General features: G+C 49.0%; 1 protein-coding gene across 1 annotated transcript in view; it reads right to left on the bottom strand.

Moving 5' to 3' along the window:
• Nucleotides 1-20,780, bottom strand: part of VAV1 (vav guanine nucleotide exchange factor 1) — a 1,439,562-nt gene that overhangs the window by 529,531 nt on the left and 889,251 nt on the right. Inside the window, exons 17-19 of the mRNA XM_069604429.1 lie at nt 15,654-15,745; nt 13,692-13,717; nt 11,188-11,230 (exon numbers count right to left, since the gene is read on the bottom strand). Of these exons, the coding sequence (XP_069460530.1) occupies nt 11,188-11,230; nt 13,692-13,717; nt 15,654-15,745 (161 nt within the window). The remainder of the gene's footprint in view (nt 1-11,187; nt 11,231-13,691; nt 13,718-15,653; nt 15,746-20,780) is intronic.

Genomic DNA, 20,780 nt, shown 5'->3' with positions numbered 1-20,780 from the left:
ACCACGGCAAAAACTCTGTTGAAAGAGTTTTTTCCTAGGTTCGGGCTGCTGAGAGTCATCTGGTCGGATAATGGGCCACACTTTATCGCTGCTGTAATCCTACAAATATGCAAAGGATTACAGATTGATAAACGGTTCCATTCGGCCAGACATGCCCAAAGTGCCGGATTAGTGGAAAGGCATAACGGCATTATAAAGAACAAGCTCGCTAAGACGTGTGCTGACAGCAAGTTAAAAAGGCTGGACGCCTTAGCGATCGTGTTGCTGTCGATGAGAACAACCCCTCAAACTAAGACTGGGCTCTCTCCCTTTGAGGTGGTGATGGGGAGGCCTGCTAATATTTGGGGTATGCCAAAAAGTAGCTTGTTGCGGGATATAGAGAATGTGCTTCTTTCAGATTACTGTAACCAGTTGACTAAAAATCTGTTTGCAATTTATCACCAGGTGCGAGAGGCATTACCTGTACGCTACGAGGGTCCTGGTCACAGTCTACGACCGGGGGACTGGATCCTCACAAAAGCTTTCGAGAGGTCGTCTTGCCTTGCACCTCGGTGGAGGGGTCCCTACCAGGTCCTGCTAGTCACCCAGACTGCTGTGCGGGTACCGGGTCGTAAGAACTGGATCCACGCGACGTACACCAAACGGATCCTGCAGCCCGTGCCATACGATACAGAAGACACAGAATCCCTTTGCACTGCTGTAACCAACGTGCCCGAAACAGCAACAACCGACACAAGAGTATCGGAGACCGTTCCAGAGTTTGCAAGGCCAGACAAAACGGCCATCTTGTCTCCGCACTCTCCAACAGAGGTACTTCCGGATCAATCATTTTCTGATCCCATTTCCGTTCACTCGCCACCTCCAGTGGGAAGTGAACACATTTTGCTATTCGATCCTTCGGCACCGTAAATAGTGAAATATGATTTACGTCCAAGGAAATAGACGTACAGCACGGTTTTGGCTGTGCGATTGTGGAAATCATTTGAGGGCTTGCCTTTTGGCCCGATTGTACGAAAGGATTCTGTTGACTAAGGGTTGTGGGAAAGACATTAAGAAGACGCGCGACTGGAGTCGCCAGCAAACGAACAATTGGTGTTTTTTTCGATTGAAGACTATGATGCCTGCACCCGCTACCGCTCGTACCAAACTTCTAGATAAATATGTGACTAGCAGAGATAATGATCAAACATTTAATGGGACCCCCAATGTGTATTGTTGCCTTTTTGTAATAATAACTGGGTTTTTAGTAACTATTGGTTTTGGGTTATGGTATCTGGAGGAAGCTTATCCGCTAGAGGACTTTTTACCTGTTGAAAATGTATCTGTTTTCCCCACTCCTTCCGTGCAATTGCATACCTTGTCGCCTAGAGATTTTTGCATAGACGGAACTATCAGAATAATACCCTTGTTAATCATGAATGCCACTCATGCAATTTTAAGTAGGACCAATTGCTGGATCTGTTCACATCTACCGCAACATGGGGATAAGGGGCTAGGTTGGTATATTCATACTTTACCTTTGACAACTGCTTGTTATGCTTCTCTTCAAGCACTATTCTTTGGCCGATGGAATGACAGCATCTCAGGGAACTTTGATGGTACAAATCTGAATAGTTTTGAAAAACGTGTTTTAATGCCCCTGGGATGCTCGCTTTTTGCAAATAGGAGTAAGCCAAACGTTGCTTCTGTTAGGCCCTCTGATAGATTGTCTGATAGATTGTCTCGTCCTTTTCAGTCTTTGATCTCTTTCAAAATGGCTCCTATAGGCAATAAGGATGCAACGCCTCCATTTTATTCTGTTAACCATAGCCCCGATTCAGTATCCTTCTGCATACAGAGGAATGGAACACGGTCAATGGGTAATTTTAGGAAATGCGCCAACGTTGCGAATTTGACTAGTGAGAACATACCTCTGTACGTAGGTGAACCTGTCTATTTTGTTTGCGGGAATGTGGCATTTCCATGGTTGCCCAGGGATTGGCAAGGAACTATTCTATTACCTGGGCTATTTATTGCCAGTACTGCAGAAATTTTGAAGACTTTCCCGCGACGAGGCGCGAAAGGGGATACTCCATTGCAAACTCTTGGAGACATCATGAAATCCTTTGTGCCATTTCTTGGGCAAATTACGAATTCGGAAGATATCAGGGGACTAGCAAGAGTATTGGAGAGAACCATCAACCGGACCACTGACATACTCTATGATATGACGTTAGAACAGAAAGCGATAAGATTAGTAGCTCTTCAGAACCGGATGGCATTAGATGTCATTCTGGCTGAGCGTGGAGGAGTATGTAAATTAGTGGGGTCCGCTTGCTGCGTTTACTTACCAGACTCCTCTCCAATGATCTTTAGGGCTATCCAAAATCTACTTGTTCTTAGTTCAGAAGTGCATGTTCCTGAGGGAAACTGGGAACTTAGTGCATGGTTTTGGGGCCTCCTACGGTCGTGGGGATGGAAGTTGTTCTCGGCTCTGCTGATTATCTTGGGAAGTTTTCTGTTCCTTTGTTGTTGTATACAGTGTCTCCCTGGTATATGCTCAGTATTAGGGGGGTGTTGCGCGCAAGCAACAAGTGTATTAGGGCATAAAATATACACCCCAGATAAGGTCTCCAAGGAGTATGTGTTGAAAGAAACTCTAGTGTCTGATTTAATGGCAATAGATATGTCCGACAATGATTCGGGGTGTATAGATGTTGAAATGTGGAGTTAGTCGCAAAGTGATTGAAGGTAGTTTAGCGCTTGGCATAGGCCAAAAGGAGGGTTTGTTAGAACTGATATAATATTGTTTCGTCCTCATTGTATATGTTGGCCTATGCCCAGTCGCTTTGCAAGGAAATCCGTATTGCAAGGTTGTGACCTTAAGTGAAGCAAGTCTCCATTTTAGGTTAAAAAAGCGTCATTTTAGTTTATGGTACAAAGTCACCCTGTGGCCTAAAATGGCCGTCTTGTGTTCTCTTGTTCTTGCTTTAACCTCTTCAACATCTGTAGGAGAGTTAATGTCCAACCTGCCTTCAGGATACATGTTAGGGTCATGTAGACCTTGTCCTTTGTTGACCTCGGGATCAGGGAATTACTTGAATCGGCGATGTTAACCTACAAGTATATAAGAATAATAACGCTATCTAAACACGATATGTGAACATCTGTATGATCTGTATTAAAGCAATGTGTAAAGAGTGTAAAGTTAAACCTAGAGAATAATAGTGTTTCTTAGCAAATGTATTGAAAAGTAAACCGCATGCACGAGATATGTAAATTAGGAAACGAACCTGGCGCGACCCTAGCCCAGTACATGATTAACTTGTAAAAGGCTGGACATCGTTGTAACGAAACTGTATAAATACGCTGATGTCCAGATAGCAAATCCTGTTCATTGCTCACACTGAACCCTGCTGGTGGTCTCTGTGATGTACTGACAGCCAAATACCTATTTGTGTACTTTGTTTTGTAAACTGTACAGAATTGCAATAAAGATTCTGGAAATCTTTACAAGCCTGTGTCGGTGTATTTCTCTTTGCATGGTGTAAAAGCCTTAATATTGTATTTTCTGATACCCCAACCTTAAGAGACCACTCAGAGCCTCTACAGAGACCCCCACTGTAAGCCATTGGGTTAGTAAAGTGACCTCTAACCAAGGCAAATCTGAGGCTAGTATAGTAGGGAAATGGGAGCCCCAACCATGCTCCACCATTGCCCATCCAATTGTAAAATCCTTGACTCACCTTGCTTCTGAGGAAGAGGTGGATAGACAAATTGGACCCCTCTCTAGGCCTAAGAGAACTGGTAATTCTCAAAGCTGGTGGAAAACCAGGAATAATAGGTCTAAGGGTGAACACCTTAAGACTGTTGGATCTTCTACTGAAGACCCCAGTGTAAATCCTAGTGTTAGGAGGGAAACTACTAAGTTTGGTGAAAGCAGATCTAAGAGGAAGTGGAAGCATGTACCTTGCTTGACGACTGCCCCTCCAACCAAGATACCTGAGACCCAACCTGCTCTTGAAAGAGAGGTGGTGAGTAACCATGGAGGCCCCTCTAGATATAAGGGATTCCTTTCTAAGAACCCCTTGAAAAAGCCTATGGTAGGTTCAGAGGTTGTCACAACTTCTGAGGGACTGTTAGATCTGATCCCCTATAGCTTAACTAGGAGAGAAGCACCACAACAGGTTTGTAGGTCATATAGCTTGCAAATAAAAACTAAAGATAAAAAGTGTCATAGAAAGGGTTACAAAAAGTTGCTGGGGTACTCAGCAGGCCATTTAACCGACTTGCAACAGGAGATCCATCCTGGTGGGGATTAGATCCTTATGTCCTTTAGTCTGGGGGGGGGGGGTGTTAGGGAGATTTCTCACTCAAGTGCTAAATTCCCTCTACCTTAGAGCCCTCCAGCTCTTTTGCTATATTTTGGGACTTTGAACTTTTCATTTTGATGTGTGTTTTACTTTTGTGTTCTTTAGATATGAAGTTTTAAAACAACTCCATAGGCATCATCTTTTTCTTATGTGTCACACAGCACCTTCAGTGCAGTGGCACAGGAGTGTCTTTCAGACTCCCCAAGGTTTAAATACCTTCTCTGGGACGGACTACTGTCTCCCAGAACATGTAAAGTTAAATTGACTTTACTAGTCTTTTTAAATTTACAGACCCAGCACACCCTATCTTACTATAGAGTGCTGGAGGGGTTGCCTAGCATCCCCTGAGTCTAAACACTCATGTAACAGTCAAATGTTACCCTTTCCCTCTTGAAATGGCTGGTGGCAGTGGTTTAAAACAAACTACTATGATTTTTCCTGACCGCAAACACTGGTAGCTAAAAATCGGTTCAGCCATGTTTTCCAATATGGCGCCCAAGATCCCACTGTAAAAGCAGACTCCGGGCATCTTTTTTCACCGTTTCTTTTAGGAAAGGACCTTCTTGTGTTTAACCCTGCGCGTCAAACCAGGTTTGGTCTTTTGTTCGTTGGTCTTTGGCGGGCTTCAGTGCTGAAGCCCTCCTCTGGCGCCTGAGTGTCTGGGGTGGACAGGATGTGATGGAGGTGCCCGAAACTCCCTGTGCTTAGTTTCCTAGGAGACCTGAATGCACTCTGGCATGATTGGCTGGCTACCTGTCTGGCAAGGACAGCCACCCTGCTGGGTGAGTGACAGCCAGGCTGGAATGAATGGGGGAAAACTGTTTAAAAGCAGGCCTCTTGGACTTGGAAAGCAGAGTCCACCACTGGAACGAGAGAACCGAAGACGAGCTGAAGGAAGACGACTGCTGCAATTCCTGGATGACCAGTGAAGCCCTGCTGCAGGTCCGAATTGCCTGAAACTCCATCGACAGAGAAGCCCTTCAAGGACGACTTCTTCCCTTGAGTTTGGTGGGAACAACCAACTCGCAAGTCACCTGGCCACTGTCTCTATACTGGTCGAATTTTCTTCAGAGTGCTGTTGAAAACCAGTTAGCCACAGAGAAGGATACCAGTTTGTGGTCTATAAGGCACTCACACCTTAAACCGACGTTTTGCCAAGCTTGTGGCCTCTTCCCTGGGCAGTGCAGGAACTTCCTGGTATCCTCCTTCTTGTCCCCACGACTGAAGCTCAGGAACAGCGAGATCTGCAGGAACTGCCAGGAACAACTGCCTCAGCTACAGCTTTATTTCATACCTAAGGTACTGTGCAAATGCAGTCCCGAAATCCTTTCTGCCGCGGTGAATGTTTGTGAAACTTTCCCAACTTCGAAGTCTTCTCCTTCCCTAAACCGGCATAACTTTTCGTCTGACCAACTACTTCTAAAAAGCGTGGCAAAGATTTAACCGTTTACTACCAGAACTGTGCAATCTATCCAAGACTCTGAACCACTGACTTTGGCCCAGGCCTATTGAATTGAATTGCTGGTTGTAGTGAACTGAAACTATTTGCCCTACCTCTAAAAGTATGTGTGCTTTAACTCTTTTAACCTTGACTTTTTACCCCTTTTTAAAGTAACCGAAGTGCCATTTTGCTCCAACTTCAGGGGAGCTGAACTTGTTCAGAAACTGACTGGTTGTGTATTGTAGTATATTAGATTTCGATATTGAGCTGCTCTTACTAGTGGAATGTTTTCCAACTGACTGTGTTAATAAATGGATATTCTTTTTCCAAGAAACCTTGAGTAAGTGTTTGATTGAATCACTGTGATTGCTAGTCCTTTGTGTAACCTTTTGTACTGCTCACTGTACTCTTGAGATAAGTCTGGCTGCTCAGCCACTGCTACCACTTTACTGTGTAGTACAGGCTTGTACCAAAGGTGAAATTGCATGTACACTTGTAGTCTTAATTGTGTGTAGTGTTCCCAAAGGGTACTGCATGTGATTCTGCCTAACACTCTCTGTGTGGGCTGCTGTGATTTGTTCCTGGTGGTTGCTGCAGTTTAGAGGGCATGCTTTGTTTTTGCTGGGGCTGACGAGTGTTGGGCATGTGTGCTCTCTGTGTATGCTGCTGTGATATGCTCCTGGTGGTTGCTGCAGTTTAGAGGGCATGCTTTGTTTTTGCTGGGGCTGACGTGTGGTGGGCATGTGTGCTCTCTGTGTGTGCTGCTGTGATATGCTCCTGGTGGTTGCTGCAGTTTAGAGGGCATGCTTTGTTTTTGCTGGGGCTGACGTGTGGTGGGCATGTGTGCTCTCTGTGTGGGCTGCTGTGATTTGCTCCTGGTAGTTGCTGCAGTGTGGCAGGCATGCTTTGCCTTTGCTGGGGCTGACGTGTGGTGGGCAAGTGTGCTTTCTGTGTGGTCTGAGGTTGCCAGAGTGTCGCGGGCATGCTTTGCTTTTGCGGGGGCTGATGTGCGGTGGACATGTGTAGCTCTCAGTGTGGGCTGCTTTTATTTGCTCCTGGTGGTTGCTGCAGTGTAGCGGGCATGCCTTGCTTTTGCTGTTGCTGACGTATGGTGGGCATGTGTGATCTCTGTGTGGGCTTCTGTTTTTTCCTCCTGGTGGTTGCTGCAGTGTGGTGGGCATGCTTTGCTTTTGCTGGGGCTGACGTGTGGTGGGCATGTGTGCTCTGTGTGTGGGCCATTGTTATTTGCTGTTGGTGGTTTCTGCAGTGTGGCGGGCATGCTTTGCTTTTCCTGTGGCTGACGTGTGATGGGCATGTGTGCTCTCTGTGTGGGCTGCTGTGATTTGCTTCTAGTGGTTGTCGCAGTTCGGCCGGCATGCTTTGCTGTGGCTGACGTGTGGTGGGCATGTGTAACTCTCAGTGTGGGCTGCTGTGATTTGCTCCTGGTGGTTGCCACAATGTGGTGGGCATGCTTTGCTTTTGCTGGGGCTGATGTGTGTTGGGCATGTGTACCTCTCAGTGTGAGCTGCTGTGATTTGCTCCTGGTGGATGCTGCAGGGTGGCGGGTATGTTTTGTTTTTGCTGGGGCTGATGTGGAGTGGGCATGAGTAGCTCTCTGTGTGGGCTGCTGTGATTTGCTCCTGGTGGTTTGTGCTGTGTGACAGGCATGCTTTGCTTTTGCTGGGGCTGATGTGTGGTGGGCATGTGTGCTCTCTGTGTGGGCTGCTGTGAATTGCTCCTGGTGGTTGCCGCAGTGTGGCGGGAATGCTTTGCTTTTGCTGGGGCTGACGTGTGGTGGGCATGAGTAGCTCTGTGTGTGGGCTGCTGTGATTTGCTCCTGGTGGTTGCTGCTGTGTGGTGGGCATGCTTTGCTTTTGCTGGGGCTGACGAGTGGTGGGCATGAGTGGGCTGCTGTGATTTGCTCCTGGTGGTTGCTGCAGTGTGGCGGGCATGCTTTGCTTTTGCTGTGTGTCTCGTGTGGTGGGCATGTGTGCTCTCTGTGTGGTCTGCTGTGATTTGGTACTGGTGATTGCTGCAGTGTGGCAGGCATGCTTTGCTTTTGCTGCGACTGACGTGTGAAAGGCATGTGTAGCTCTCAGTGTAGGCTGCTGTGATTTGCTCCTGGTAGTTGCAGCAATTTGGCGGGAATGCTTTGCCTTTGCTCGGGCTGACGTGAGGTTGACATGTGTAGTACTCTGTGTGGGCTGCTGTGATTTGCTCCTGGTGGTTTGCCGCAGTGTGGCGGGCATGCTTTGCTTTTGCTGGGGCTGATGTGTGGTACACATGTGAAGCTCTCTGTGTGGGCTTCTGTGATTTGCTCCTGGTGGTTGTGGCAGTGTGGCGGGCATGCTTTGCTTTTGCCGGGGCTGATGCGTGGTGCACATGTGAATCTCTCTGTGTGGGCTGCTATGGTTTGCTCCTGGTGGTTGCCGCAGTGTGGCGGGCATGCTTTGCTTTTGCTGGGGCTGACATGTAGTGGGCTGCATAGCTCTCTGTGGACTGCTGTGATTTGCTCCTGGTGGTTGCTGCAGAGTGGCAGGCATGCTTTGCTTTTACTGGGGCTGACGAGTGATGGGCATGTGTAGCCCTTAGTGTGGGTTGCTATGATTTGCTCCTGGTGGTTGCTGCAGTGTGGCGGGCATGCTTTACTTTTGCCGGGGCTGAAGTGTGGTGGGCATGTGTGCTTTCTGTGTGGTCTGAGGTTGCCAGAGTGTGGTGGGCATGCTTTGCTTTTGCGGGGGCTGATGTGTGGTGGACATGTGTAGCTCTCAGTGTGGGCTGCTTTTATTTGCTCCTGGTGGTTGCTGCAGTGTAGCGGGCATGCCTTGCTTTTGCTGTTGCTGACATGTGGTGTGCATGTGTGCTCTCTGTGTGGGCTTCTGTCTTTTCCTCCTGGTGGTTGCCGCAGTGTGGCAGGCATGCTTTGCTTTTGCTGGGGCTGACGTGTGATGGGCATGTGTGGCCGTCAGTGTGGGCTGCTGTGGTTTCCTCCAGGTGGTTTGCCGCAGTGAGGCGGCAATGCTTTGCTTTTGCTCGGCTGACGTCTGGTGGGCATGTGTGCTCTCTGTGTGGGCTGCTGTGATTTGCTTCTAGTGGCTGTCGCAGTGTGGCCGGCATGCTTTTCTTTTGCTGGGGCTGACGTGTGGTGGGCATGTGTAACTCTCTGTGTGGGCTGCTGTGATTTGCTCCTGGTGGATGCTGCAATGTGTCGGGTATGCTTTGCTTTTGCTGGGGCTGACGTGGAGTGGGCATGAGTAGCTCTCTGTGTGGGCTGCTGTGATTTGCTCCTGGTGGTTTCTGCTGTGTGACAGGCATGCTTTGCTTTTGCTGGGGCTGACGTGTGGTGGGCATGTGTGCTCTCTGTGTGGGCTGCTGTGATTTGCTCCTGGTGGTTGCCGCAGTGTGGCAGGAATGCTTTGCTTTTGCTGGGGCTGACGTGTGGTGGGCATGTGTGCTCTCTGTGTGGGCTGCTGTGATTTGCTCCTGGTGGTTTGCCGCAGTGTGGCGGGCATGCTTTGCTTTTGCTGGGGCTGATGTGTGGTGCACATGTGAAGCTCTCTGTGTGGGCTGCTGTGATTTGCTCCTGGTGGTTGTGGCAGTGTGGCGGGCATGCTTTGCTTTTACTGGGGCTTATGTGTGGTGCACATGTGAAGCTCTCTGTGTGGGCTGCTGTGATTTGCTCCTGGTGGTTGTTTCAGTGCGGCAAGTATGCTTTGCTTTTGCTGGGGCTGACGTGTGGTTGGAATGTTTAGCTCTCTCTGTGAGCTGCTGTGATTTGCTCCTGGTGGTTGCTGCAGTGTGGCGGGCATGCTTTGCTTTTACTGGTGTTGACATGTGCTGGGCATGTGTGCTCTCTGTGTGGGCTACTCTGATTTGCTCCTGGTGGTTGCCACAGTGTGGTGGGCATGCTTTGCTTTTGCTGGGGCTGACGTGTGGTGGGCATGTATAGCTCTCAGTGTGAGCTGCTGTGATTTTCTCCTGGTGGATGCTGCTGTGTGGCAGCTATGCTTTGCTTTTGCTGGGGCTGATGTGGAGTGGGCATGAGTATCTCTCTGTGTGGGCTGCTGTGATTTGCTCCTAGTGGTTTCTGCTGTGTGGCAGGCATGCTTTGCTTTTGCTGGGGCTGATGTGTGGTGGGCATGTGTGCTCTCTGTGTGGGCTGCTGTGATTTGCTCCTGGTAGTTGCCGCAGTGTGGCGGGAATGCTTTGCTTTTGCTGGGGCTGACGTGTGGTGGGCATGAGTAGCTCTCTGTGTGGGCTTCTGTGATTTGCTCCTTGTGGTTGCTGCAGTGTGGTGGGCATGCTTTGCTTTTGCTGTGGCTTTCGTGTTGTGGGCATGTATGCTCTCTGTGTGGTCTGCTGTGATTTGCTCCTGGTGGTTGCTACAGTGTGGCGGGCATGCTTTGCTTTTGCTGGGCCTGACGTGTGGTGGGCATGAGTAGCTCCCTGTGTGGGTTGCTGTGATTTGCTCCTGACGGTTGCTGCAGTGTGGCGGGCATGCTTTGCTTTTCCTGGGCTGACGTGTGGTGGGCATGTGTGCTCTCTGTGTGGGCCGTTGTGATTTGGTCCTGGTGGCTGCTGCAGTGTGGCAGGCATGCTTTGCTTTTGCTGGGACTGACATGTGGTGGGCATGTGTGCTGTCTGTGTGGGCCGTAGTGATTTGGTCCTGGTGATTGTTGCAGTGTGGCAGGCATGCTTTGCTTTTGCTGGGGCTGACGTGTGGTGGGCATGTGTGCTCTCTGTGTGGGCTGTTGTGATTTGGTCCTGGTGGTTGCTGCAGTGTGGCAGGCATGCTTTGCTTTTGCTGTAACTGATGTGTGGTGGGAATGTGTGCTCTCTGTGTGGGCCGTAGTGATTTGCTCCTGGTGGTTGCTGCAGGGTGGCAGGCATGCTTTGCTTTTGCTGGGGCTGATGCGTGGTGGGCATGTTTAGCTCTCTCTGTGAGCTACTGTGATTTGCTCCTTGTGGTTGATGCAGTGTGGCGGGCATGCTTTGCTTTTACTGGGGCTGACATGTGGTGGGCATGTGTGCTCTCTGTGTGGGCTACTGTGATTTGCTCCTGGTGGTTGCCACAGTGTGGCAGGCATACTTTGCTTTTGCTGGGGCTGACGTGTGGTGGGCATGTGTGCTCTATGTGTGGGCCGTTGTGATTTGCTCCTGGTGGTTTCTGCAGTGTGGCAGGCAGGCATGCTTTGCTTTTGCTGGGGCTGACGTGTGGTGCATATGTGTAGCTCTCAGTGTGGGCTGCCTTGGTTTGCTGCTGCAGTATGGCAGCTACGTGCTGCTTTTGGTGGAGGTTGTAGTATTTTTCTTCTCAGTTGTGTCATTGTCACTCTTGGCTTTAAGGGATACTGTGTGGTGCCAAACTCACCTGTTGGGCAGTGCCAAACTCACCTGACTGATTCTTATTTTGACTGCTACCACCAATGGCCCTTTTCTGTCAAGAGAAGTTAAAATGTTATTCCAATACCCTGAATCACCACTGCCACCACACACTACATTTCACCAGGGCCTGCCCCTCCCCCTCCATGGTACCATTTGCAATGGAAGCATAGGTTTCGGAGCACTGCCTTATACTGGAATAAGGGATTGCTTCAGAAACACACATATATAAGATGGAGGAAGCATTCAACGAAGCTAAAGATGGCGGCTCCCTTCTACTAGATAGGGAGCGATGTGAATATATGTGCCGTTGCCACCCAAGCTTGCCTACACGTCCCAAGCTTGCCCGTCTTTGCTGGAGATTCCCTTACACTGCTCACTATGAGACAGGAAAGCTTATCTGCACCTCCACTCATACGTGTCTCGTAGCCATAACTCCTCCATCTTCCCATAGCCTGCCAAGATAGAGGACAATTGAGGGAACGCTACTCAGAGAACTAATGAAGAGGGTCAGGGGGACTCCCTGTCGAGCACTGACTTGGGTACTTAAGGGGATTCCTTGCAGAGCAATGCCTGGGGTACTGTGGGAACTTCACACTGAGCGCTGTCAGATGCAGGTGAGGGTCCCCACACAGAGCAGTGACTAAGGGAGGAGAGGGGACTCCACACAGATCACTGACGCAGGTGGGTGAGGGTATCACACAGAGAGCACTGATTATGGGAAGTGAGGGTACCACAGAGAGAATTGTCTGAGGGTGGTGAGGGGACTCCAGCCAGAGCACTGACTGAGGGATGTGAATGGACTGCAGCCAGAGCACTGACTGAGGGCGGTGAGGGGACTTCAGCCAGAGCACTGACTGAGGGAGGTGAGGGGACTCGACCCAGAGCACTGACTGAGGAGGTGAGGGGACTCTAGCCAGAGCACTGACTGAGGGAGGTGAGGGGACTCCAGCCAGAGCACCGACCGAGGGAGGTGATGGGGCTGTAGCCGGAGCACTGAGTGAGGGAGGTGATGGGGCTGTAGCCAGAGCACCGACCGAGGGCGGTGATGGTGCTTTATCCAGAGCACTGACTGTGGGAGGTGATGGGGCTGTAGCCAGAGCACCGACCGAGGGAGGGGATGGGGCTGTATCCAGAGCACTGACTGAGGGAGGGGATGGGGCTGTATCCAGAGCACTGACTCGGGGAGGTGATGGGGCTGTAGCCAGAGCACTGACTGAGGGAGGTGATGGGGCTGTAGCCAGAGCACTGACTCGGGGAGGTGATGGGGCTGTAGCCAGAGCAATGACTGAGAGAGGTGATGGGGCTGCATCCAGAGCACCGACTGAGGGAGGTGATGGGGCTGCAGCCAGAGCACCGAATGAGGGAGGTGATGGGGCTGCAGCCAGAGCACCGACTGTGGGAGGTGATGGGGCTGTAGCCAGAGCACCGACTGAGGGAGGTGATGGGGCTGCAGCCATAGCACCGACTGAGGGAGGTGATGGGGCTGTAGCCAGAGCACCGACTGAGGGAGGGGATGGGGCTGTAGCCAGAGCACCGACTAATGGAGGTGATGGGGCTGTAGCCAGAGCACTGACTGAGGGAGGACATGGGCTGTAGCCAGAGCACCGACTGAGAGGTGATGGGGCTGTAGCCAGAGCACTGACTGAGGGAGGTGATGGAGCTGCAGCCAGAGCACCAGCTGAGGGAGGTGATGGGGCTGTAGCCAGAGCACTGACTGAGAAAGGTGATGGGGCTGCAGCCAGAGCACCGACTGATAGAGGTGATGGGGCTGCAGCCAGAGCACCAGCTGAGGGAGGTGATGGGGCTGCAGCCAGAGCACCGACCGAGAGAGGTGAAGGGGCTGCAGCCAGAGCACCAGCTGAGAGAGGTGATGGGGCTGTAGCCAGAGCCCTGACTGAGAGAGGTGATGGGGCTGCAGCCAGAGCACCTACTGAGGGAGGTGATGAGGCTGCAGCCAGAGCACCGACTGAGAGGTGATGGGGCTGCAGCCAGAGCACCGACTGAGAGGTTATGGGGCTGTAGCCAGAGCACCTACTGAGGGAGGTGATGGGGCTGCAGCCAGAGCACCGACTGAGAGAGGTGATGGGGCTGTAGCCAGAGCACTGACTGAGGGAGGTGATGGGGCTGTAGCCAGAGCACCGACTGAGGGAGGTGATGGGGCTGTAGCCAGAGCACCAACTGAGGGAGGGGATGAGGCTGCAGCCAGAGCAATGACTGAGGGAGGTGATGGGGCTGCAGCCTACAGCCAGAGCACTGACTGAGGGAGGTGAAGTGGAGTCCAGCCAGAGCACTGACTGCATAATGTTAGGAGACTCTAGGCACCACACTGACTAATTAAAGTTCTAGGTCTTTAGGTGAGGGTATTTAAGCTCCGTCTGAACAATGTGACTCACAGAACATTGACAAAGGCAAGGTAGGTGATATGAACACTGACTGAGAATGGTGAGGGCCTTGTGCACTGATTGAGGTAGGTGGGGGATGCAACACTCACTGAGAAAGGCAAAGCCACTTACCCTTTTCACTGTAGAAGATGCACAGTCTGAAAAACAGAAAGAGCATGTGTTACAATGGTGGTAGAATGGAGGCACACAACAAGCAAATGATCAACAGCTTTGACTGATAATACTTGCAGGGAACCGATCTCAAACAACAGGCCCCCCACTGCTGCAGGAAAGAAGGAAATACCTGCCCCCAGAAAAGAGGGAACTCTCAGCCCCCTGAAAGAAGGACATCCCAGTCTCCTGAAACACGGAAATCCCTGCCCCATGCAAAAAGATAATCCCAGCCCCCAGAAAAGGGGGAAAGGGGGAACTCTCAGCCCCCTGAAAGTAGGAAATTCCTGTTCCATGAAAAAAGGCTTGGGCTCCAATGTGAGGATTCACCATCTCACCCTTACACACTTCCCTCACCCCAGGGCAGGTGTGGGCTCCTATGTGAGGATTCACCATCTCACCCTTACACACTCCCCCCACTCCAGGGCAGGCTTGGGCTCCTATGTGAGGATTCACCATCTCACCCTTACACACTTCCCCACCCCAGGGTAGGCTTGGGCTCCTATGTGAGGATTCACCATCTCACCCTTACACACTTCTCCCACCCCAGGGCAGGCGTGGGCTCCCATGTGAGGATTCACCATCTCACCCTTACACACTTCCCCCACCCCAGGGCAGGCTTGGGCTCCTATGTGAGGATTCACCATCTCACCCTTACACACTCCCCCCACCCCAGGGCAGGCTTGGGCTCCTATGTGAGGATTCACCATCTCACCCTGACACACTTCCCCCACCCCAGGGCAGGCTTAGGCTCCTATGTGAGGATTCACCATCTCACCCTTACACACTTCCCCCATCCAAGGGCAGGCTTGGGCTCCTATGAGGATTCACCATCTCACCCTTACACACCTCCCCCACCCCAGGGCAGGCTGGACCTCCTATGTGAGGACTCACCATCTCATCCTTACACACTTCCCCCACCCCAGTGCAGGCTTGGACTCCTTTGTGAGGATTCACCATCTGACCCTTACACACTTCCTCACCCCAGGGCAGGCTTGGGCTCCTATGTGAGGATTCACCATCTCACCCTTACACACTTCCCCCACCCCAGGGCAGGCTTGGGCTCCCATGTGAGGACTCACCATCTCACCCTTACACACTCCCCCCACTCCAGGGCAGGCTTGGGCTCCTATGTGAGGATTCACCATCTCACCCTTACACACTCCCCCCACCCCAGGGCAGGCTTGGGCTCCTATGTGAGGATTCACCATCTCACCCTTACACACTCCCCCCGCCCCAGGGCAGGCTTGGGCTCCTATGTGATGATTCACCATCTCACCCTTACACACTTCCCCCGCCCCAGGGCAGGCTTGGGCTCCCATGTGAGGACTCACCATCTCACCCTTACAGACTTCCCCCACCCCAGGGCAGGCTTGGATTCCCATGTGAGGACTCACCATCTCACCCTTACACACTTCCCCCACCCCAGGGCAGGCTTGGTCTCCCACTGTGAGGATTCACCTTCTCACCCTTACGCACTCCCCCACCCCAGGGCAGGCTTGGGCTCCCATGTGAGGATTCACCATCTCACCCTTACACACTCCCCCCACCCCAGGGCAGGCTTGGGCTCCTATGTTAGGATTCACCATCTCACCCTTACACACTTCCCCCACCCCAGGGCAGGCTTGGGCTCCTATGTGAGGATTCACCATCTCACCCTTACACACTTCCCCCACCCCAGGGCAGGCTTGGGCTCCTATGTGGGGATTCACCATCGCATCCTTACAAACTTCCCCCACCCCAGAGCAGGCTTGGGCTCCTATGTTAGGATTCACCATCTCACCCTTACACACTTCCCTCCACGGGAGGCTTGGGCTCCCACTGAAGGTCTCATCATGTCATCCTGACACACTTCCCCACTCGATGGCATGTTCAAAACACCCAAGGTGAGTACTGTTCAAAACCTCCAGGGTGAGTACTCACCTTGCCTTCCACAGGCTGATACTCTTCCCAGACACTCCTTGTGAGCGGGAGACTTGCATCGAGTGCAGCGATAGCCTTGGAAGAAAACTCCCCTGAAGACAAAGTAAGAGGAAGGGGTTATAAGTAAATGCTACAGGCTCGCCTGCAGTCTGCTAACATAAACCCCACTATTAGGCGTTTAGCCCACTAGAAAGTACTCTCTAAAGTCCATCTTCAAGCAATACCTGTCCCAGGTCACACCCTGTTGATGTAAAGCACATCTAGCAAGCAGTGCAACCTAACCACAGTAACCTGACAGACAGAGGTCTCTAATGGTGTAGAGAGCGTCTGATTCCAATGTACTCCAGGTCGTCTACCAGCAGGGGCAGCAAGCAGTGAAAGAGTTTCTTTAGCGAACATCATATTCTATTGTATTCCTTGCAGTCTACCTGCAGAGACTGCAATCGTACAGTGTATGTTTCCTTAGCCAGAATCAATTCCAAGGTACTCCTAGCAGCCTACCAGCAGAGAAAGGCATCTAACAGTGTATGTTTCCTTAGCCAGAATCAATTCCAAGGTACTCCTAGCAGCCTACCAGCAGAGAAAGGCATCTAACAGTGTATGTTTCCTTAGCCAGAATCAATTCCAAGGTACTCCTAGCAGCCTGCCCGCAGAGAGAGGCATTTAACACTGTACATTTCCTTAGCAAGCATCAATTTAATTTAATTTAATTTAATATTTATTGTGCTATAGTTTAAACTATAAACTTTACACAAATTTAGCATGACTAACATAGTAAAAATACTAACATACTTCAAATACAATTTTTAAATATGCATGAATTGCAATACAAAATACTATTTTAAAACAAATAATTCACATTATTCACAGATATAAATAAATTTCATAACTTCTGTATAGGAATTACTTTCATAAAATCTATTCCTCTACAGAGTTATACTCAATCTTATTTCAATTTGCAACCAGATAGTATAGAGAGCTATTAAGAGCCGTAGACTGTTGGAGTTGAGGCAATGATGCCAGAACAGAGCTTCCCCAATATATGTAGTTTCATGCACATAACTGCCAAGAAGGGGAGTAAAAGTGCCAACCATCTCCGAACACTCAGTCAGCAAATGTTTTGCAGTCTCCAAATGCTTATGCACTTTACATAATCGGCAGATGCCTTCCTCGGCAGCCATGCTGTCTTTTCTCCCCGTATTGCTTAGGGTAGGTAGTTGTTCTAGACGAAGCAGTAGTATAAACCGTCTGAGCCTAATAGATGGACAGATATTCAAGTATCTCTGGGGTTTCCTAAATTCAAATAGTGTATATTGCACAAACTGGTAGCTGCTCAAACTCTTAAGATGTCCAAAATTCTTCAGCCAATCCCAGAGATCAATACGTTTACTCAATGCTCTGTATACTTTATCTGAGTATTTACCATCTCTGGATTGCCAGCCTATTTCGGAGAACAGGTTGTTCATCTGATCTACAATTGAAGAGGTCGATCCTTCCTTTATAATTTCTTGGTGTATTGCTAGTAATATGTCATTACTTGTGTCTCGAGCCATTCTGAGATATAACGCGGCTCGCTTCTTTAACACCAATGCCTTTAGGGAGGTTAGACCCAATTCTAATCTGAGGATGGCCATCGGAATAGAGGGAGGTAGGCCAAGCACACGTCGCCAGAATTTACCCTCTAATATCTGTAGCCATCCAAGATCAGACTCTAATAGTGCTTCCAGGCCATATATTATCGCCGGGGCAAACACCTGTATATATATGTGCCTTATACCCCATAGAGTAAAGCCGCTATGGCTGATCGTAAATCTGTAAAATAAGGCAGTCAACTGTGCAGCTTTAATACAGCGTGTTTGTTTGCATGCCATATAATCCCCAGTATTTTCAAAGTCTATGCCTAAATAACAATATCGAGGGACATATGAAATAGTCACTGCCCCTACTGTGAGTTGCACGCGGGAGACCTTTTTTCTTGTATATCTCATAATCTTAGTTTTACCTAGATTGATGCTTAAACCATTCTCTTCTGTGTATTCCCATAGTGCGACCGCAGATCTTCGTATCCCACTGATGGTGTGATCAAATATCACCAAATCATCGGCGTATGCTAGTACTGGGCAGCGAGCTTTCCCAATTTTTGGCGGGCAATTTCTCACCTTATTTAATGCTTCAGGGATGTCATAGGTTTATAGATTGTAAATTAAAGGAGCCGTTACGCATCCTTGCTTGACACCCCTGTTTTGTATAACATTTTGAGTTGTATGGCCATCTTGATCTAATTTCAGTTTAACTGAATTATTTGAATGCAAGAGTTTTAAATAGTATATTAGGCCATCAGGACAACCCATTGTATACAGTTTGTTCCATAACCGACTACGGGGTATGGAATCAAACGCCGCTGTGAAGTCTATATATAATGCATAGAGTGGGACCGATCCAGTTCGTAAGGCTCTGGTTCGCAAAATATCCATAATCATGATGTTGTGGGCAGTGGAGTAACCTTGTCTAAACCCACTTTGGAATCTGGACAGTACTCCTCTGCCCTCTGCCCAGGATTGTAACTCCTTAAGCAAAAGTGAGGCAAATATCTTTCCAGTAGCATCAAGCATGGAAAGCAACCTGTAGTTGCCTGGGTCGAGTCTATCGCCCTTTTTAAAAACTGGAATTAATATTGCCGTCTGCCATGAGCAGGGAATTTTACCTGTCTTTAATATTTTCTGAAACTGGATATTTAGCAAGCTTGCCCAGAACTCTGGGTATACTTTCATGACAACATTAGCCAAACCGTTGGGTCCCGGTGCTCTTGATGATTTTAACTCTTTGATTTTATTCAAAATGAGCTCATACGTTACAGAAAATGGGGCCTCACAGGGCGGCCTACCCAATATTGTTATTTCCTCGCCCACCATATTTCTGTTTTCTAGATATGAGACCCACACTCTCGCTTCAATAGGATTGACCAATATCTCCCTCTGTGTACCCTGAGCCTCGCTTAAGAGAGACCAGATATTACGGGTCTTTTTTTCGCATACAGTCTTCACTAATTTTTGCCAGGTAAGAACCTTGTCCGCCCTTTTTTTCTCCTTAATGGCCGATCTATATCTATTTTTAATCACTCTAATTGTCCGATAATAGGCTTCCCCTGGGGCCATAGATTTCTTAACTCTGCGAAGCTCGGCTCTAAGATTACGCTTCATGTCTCTGATTGTTTTATCGAATGGTAGTTTATTCCCCTCACTACTTATCATGCACCCCATAGGGGCCGCAGCATGTTTACCTGAAAAAGCCCTAATCCAGTCTTCTATGGAATTGATGGACATATCATTGAATTTATGTAACTCTTTAAGCACTACTATTCCCAGAGTTTCTGCCGCAAGTGCTATATTCTTATCTGACCAGGAAATCCTGGTTCCTGTCTTATTGACTTTTACAATACCCGTATTGCTAATTAAGGGCTGCTTTCGAGGAATACTCATTGTACATTTTAATGCGGCATGATCGCTCCACACATTGGGCATAACTATCAGATCGTCAATCTGCTCTTGAAGCCCTGGACGTATATATATATATAGTCCAATGTGCTGTTAGCAGCACCGTTGGACCAAGTATATTGTCCAGGGTGATCACTAGCTGTTCTGCCATTAAGCATTATCATGTCCCATAATTCAAACAGGGATTCCCAGGTACTGCCCTTGATATCTTTTTTGTTATGCAGCATAATGCTCTTCTCTTTCAATTTAGGATTTTGCATTTTACACACCCGTCCTCTCATATGGCAATTGAAATCACCCACAACCATTACTCCCAAATTAGTAGCTATAGGTGACCAATTTGCCAACACATCCTGCAGTGAGTCTTGCAAATGTTCGCTTAGTATAGCTCCAGGTGGATTGTAAAGATTTACCAACAAAAAAGAAAACATAGAATCTATGTCCTCAAGTATCACTTCAACTGCGAGTAAGTTGTTTCCACAGTTAGAACCAATCTGCCTGGAGCCCAAGGTATTGGCCACTCCTATCACCAGACCACCAAAAGGCCGGCCTTTGTCGCCTCTTTTTGCAGCAGCATGAAACAGCGTGTACCCATCTAATACCAAAGGGTCCAATGTCCAAGTCTCTTGCAGGCAGAAACAACTAGATTTGTCAAACAGTTTCGTGGAGCCCTCTGGTGTGAGTAAATGCATAAAACCCCGACAGTTCCAAGATACAACAGATAGATCTCATGATTGCTTTTAGATCTCAGGAAGGGCGTCGGCCAGCCATTTCAAGACCTGTTGGACATCAGACGCTTCTATTTTCTTATCCATCTGTATTTTGGGGCACGGTACTGTATCCACAGCAACGGCACCCTCTTCCGCCCGGAAGCTGGGGTCTATTTCATTTAAATCAACATCCACTTCCACGTCTACTGATTTTAATTCCTCTTTATACTTTCTTAATAGATCCGCCGTGGCTGCAAATTTACAGTGGATGGCTGAGACATTGGGGTTCGGACCTTTCAGTGGTTCGATGAATTGGAAGTCATCTGAAATTAATACCCGCAGTTGAGGGACAGAATATAATCTTGTCAAAAACTCTGATCGCGATAGCCATTTATTAACCTTACTCTGATATAGATTTTTAATAAGGCAAATTCGACTGCCTTTCTTCTCGTTCTTATTGACCTAAGTGCCTGTTACTTCAAGGGGTAGATCTTCCTGTACCGTCGGTTGACTGATTACCTTGGCTCTATCTACTACACTGCTATGGCTCGCCTCCGTCCCTTCCACAATCTCTGCACTTTCTTCATGGTCCACTGTCGGCCCCTGTTCGGGGAGAAGCCAGCTGGTCAAATATCCATCGCGAGTTGCCTTTCTTTTCTTGGCTCTTGCGGCTCTTTTACTACTCTTCTTAGTAGTCATTCCCATCTCATTCATCTCTGTCGATGTTAGTTGTGTAGCACTGACTTTTTTGCCCTTGTTTATTTTTCTTGCTAAACGCTTCTGTTTTTTGGAAAAGAATGGATCAGGTCTGTCTGACTCCTCATTAATTTCCAAATTTTGATGCTTATCCATCTCACTAGTAGCATGGATTGCCTCAGATAGATTTGCCTCCACATCTTCCACCGAAATCGTTCTCTCCTTAT

This window comes from Ambystoma mexicanum, chromosome 3q (genome assembly GCF_040938575.1).
Source record: "Ambystoma mexicanum isolate Mex_15411 chromosome 3q, UKY_AmexF1_1, whole genome shotgun sequence".
NCBI lineage: Eukaryota > Metazoa > Chordata > Amphibia > Caudata > Ambystomatidae > Ambystoma > Ambystoma mexicanum.
This window is presented reverse-complemented; position numbering and strand designations above follow the sequence as displayed.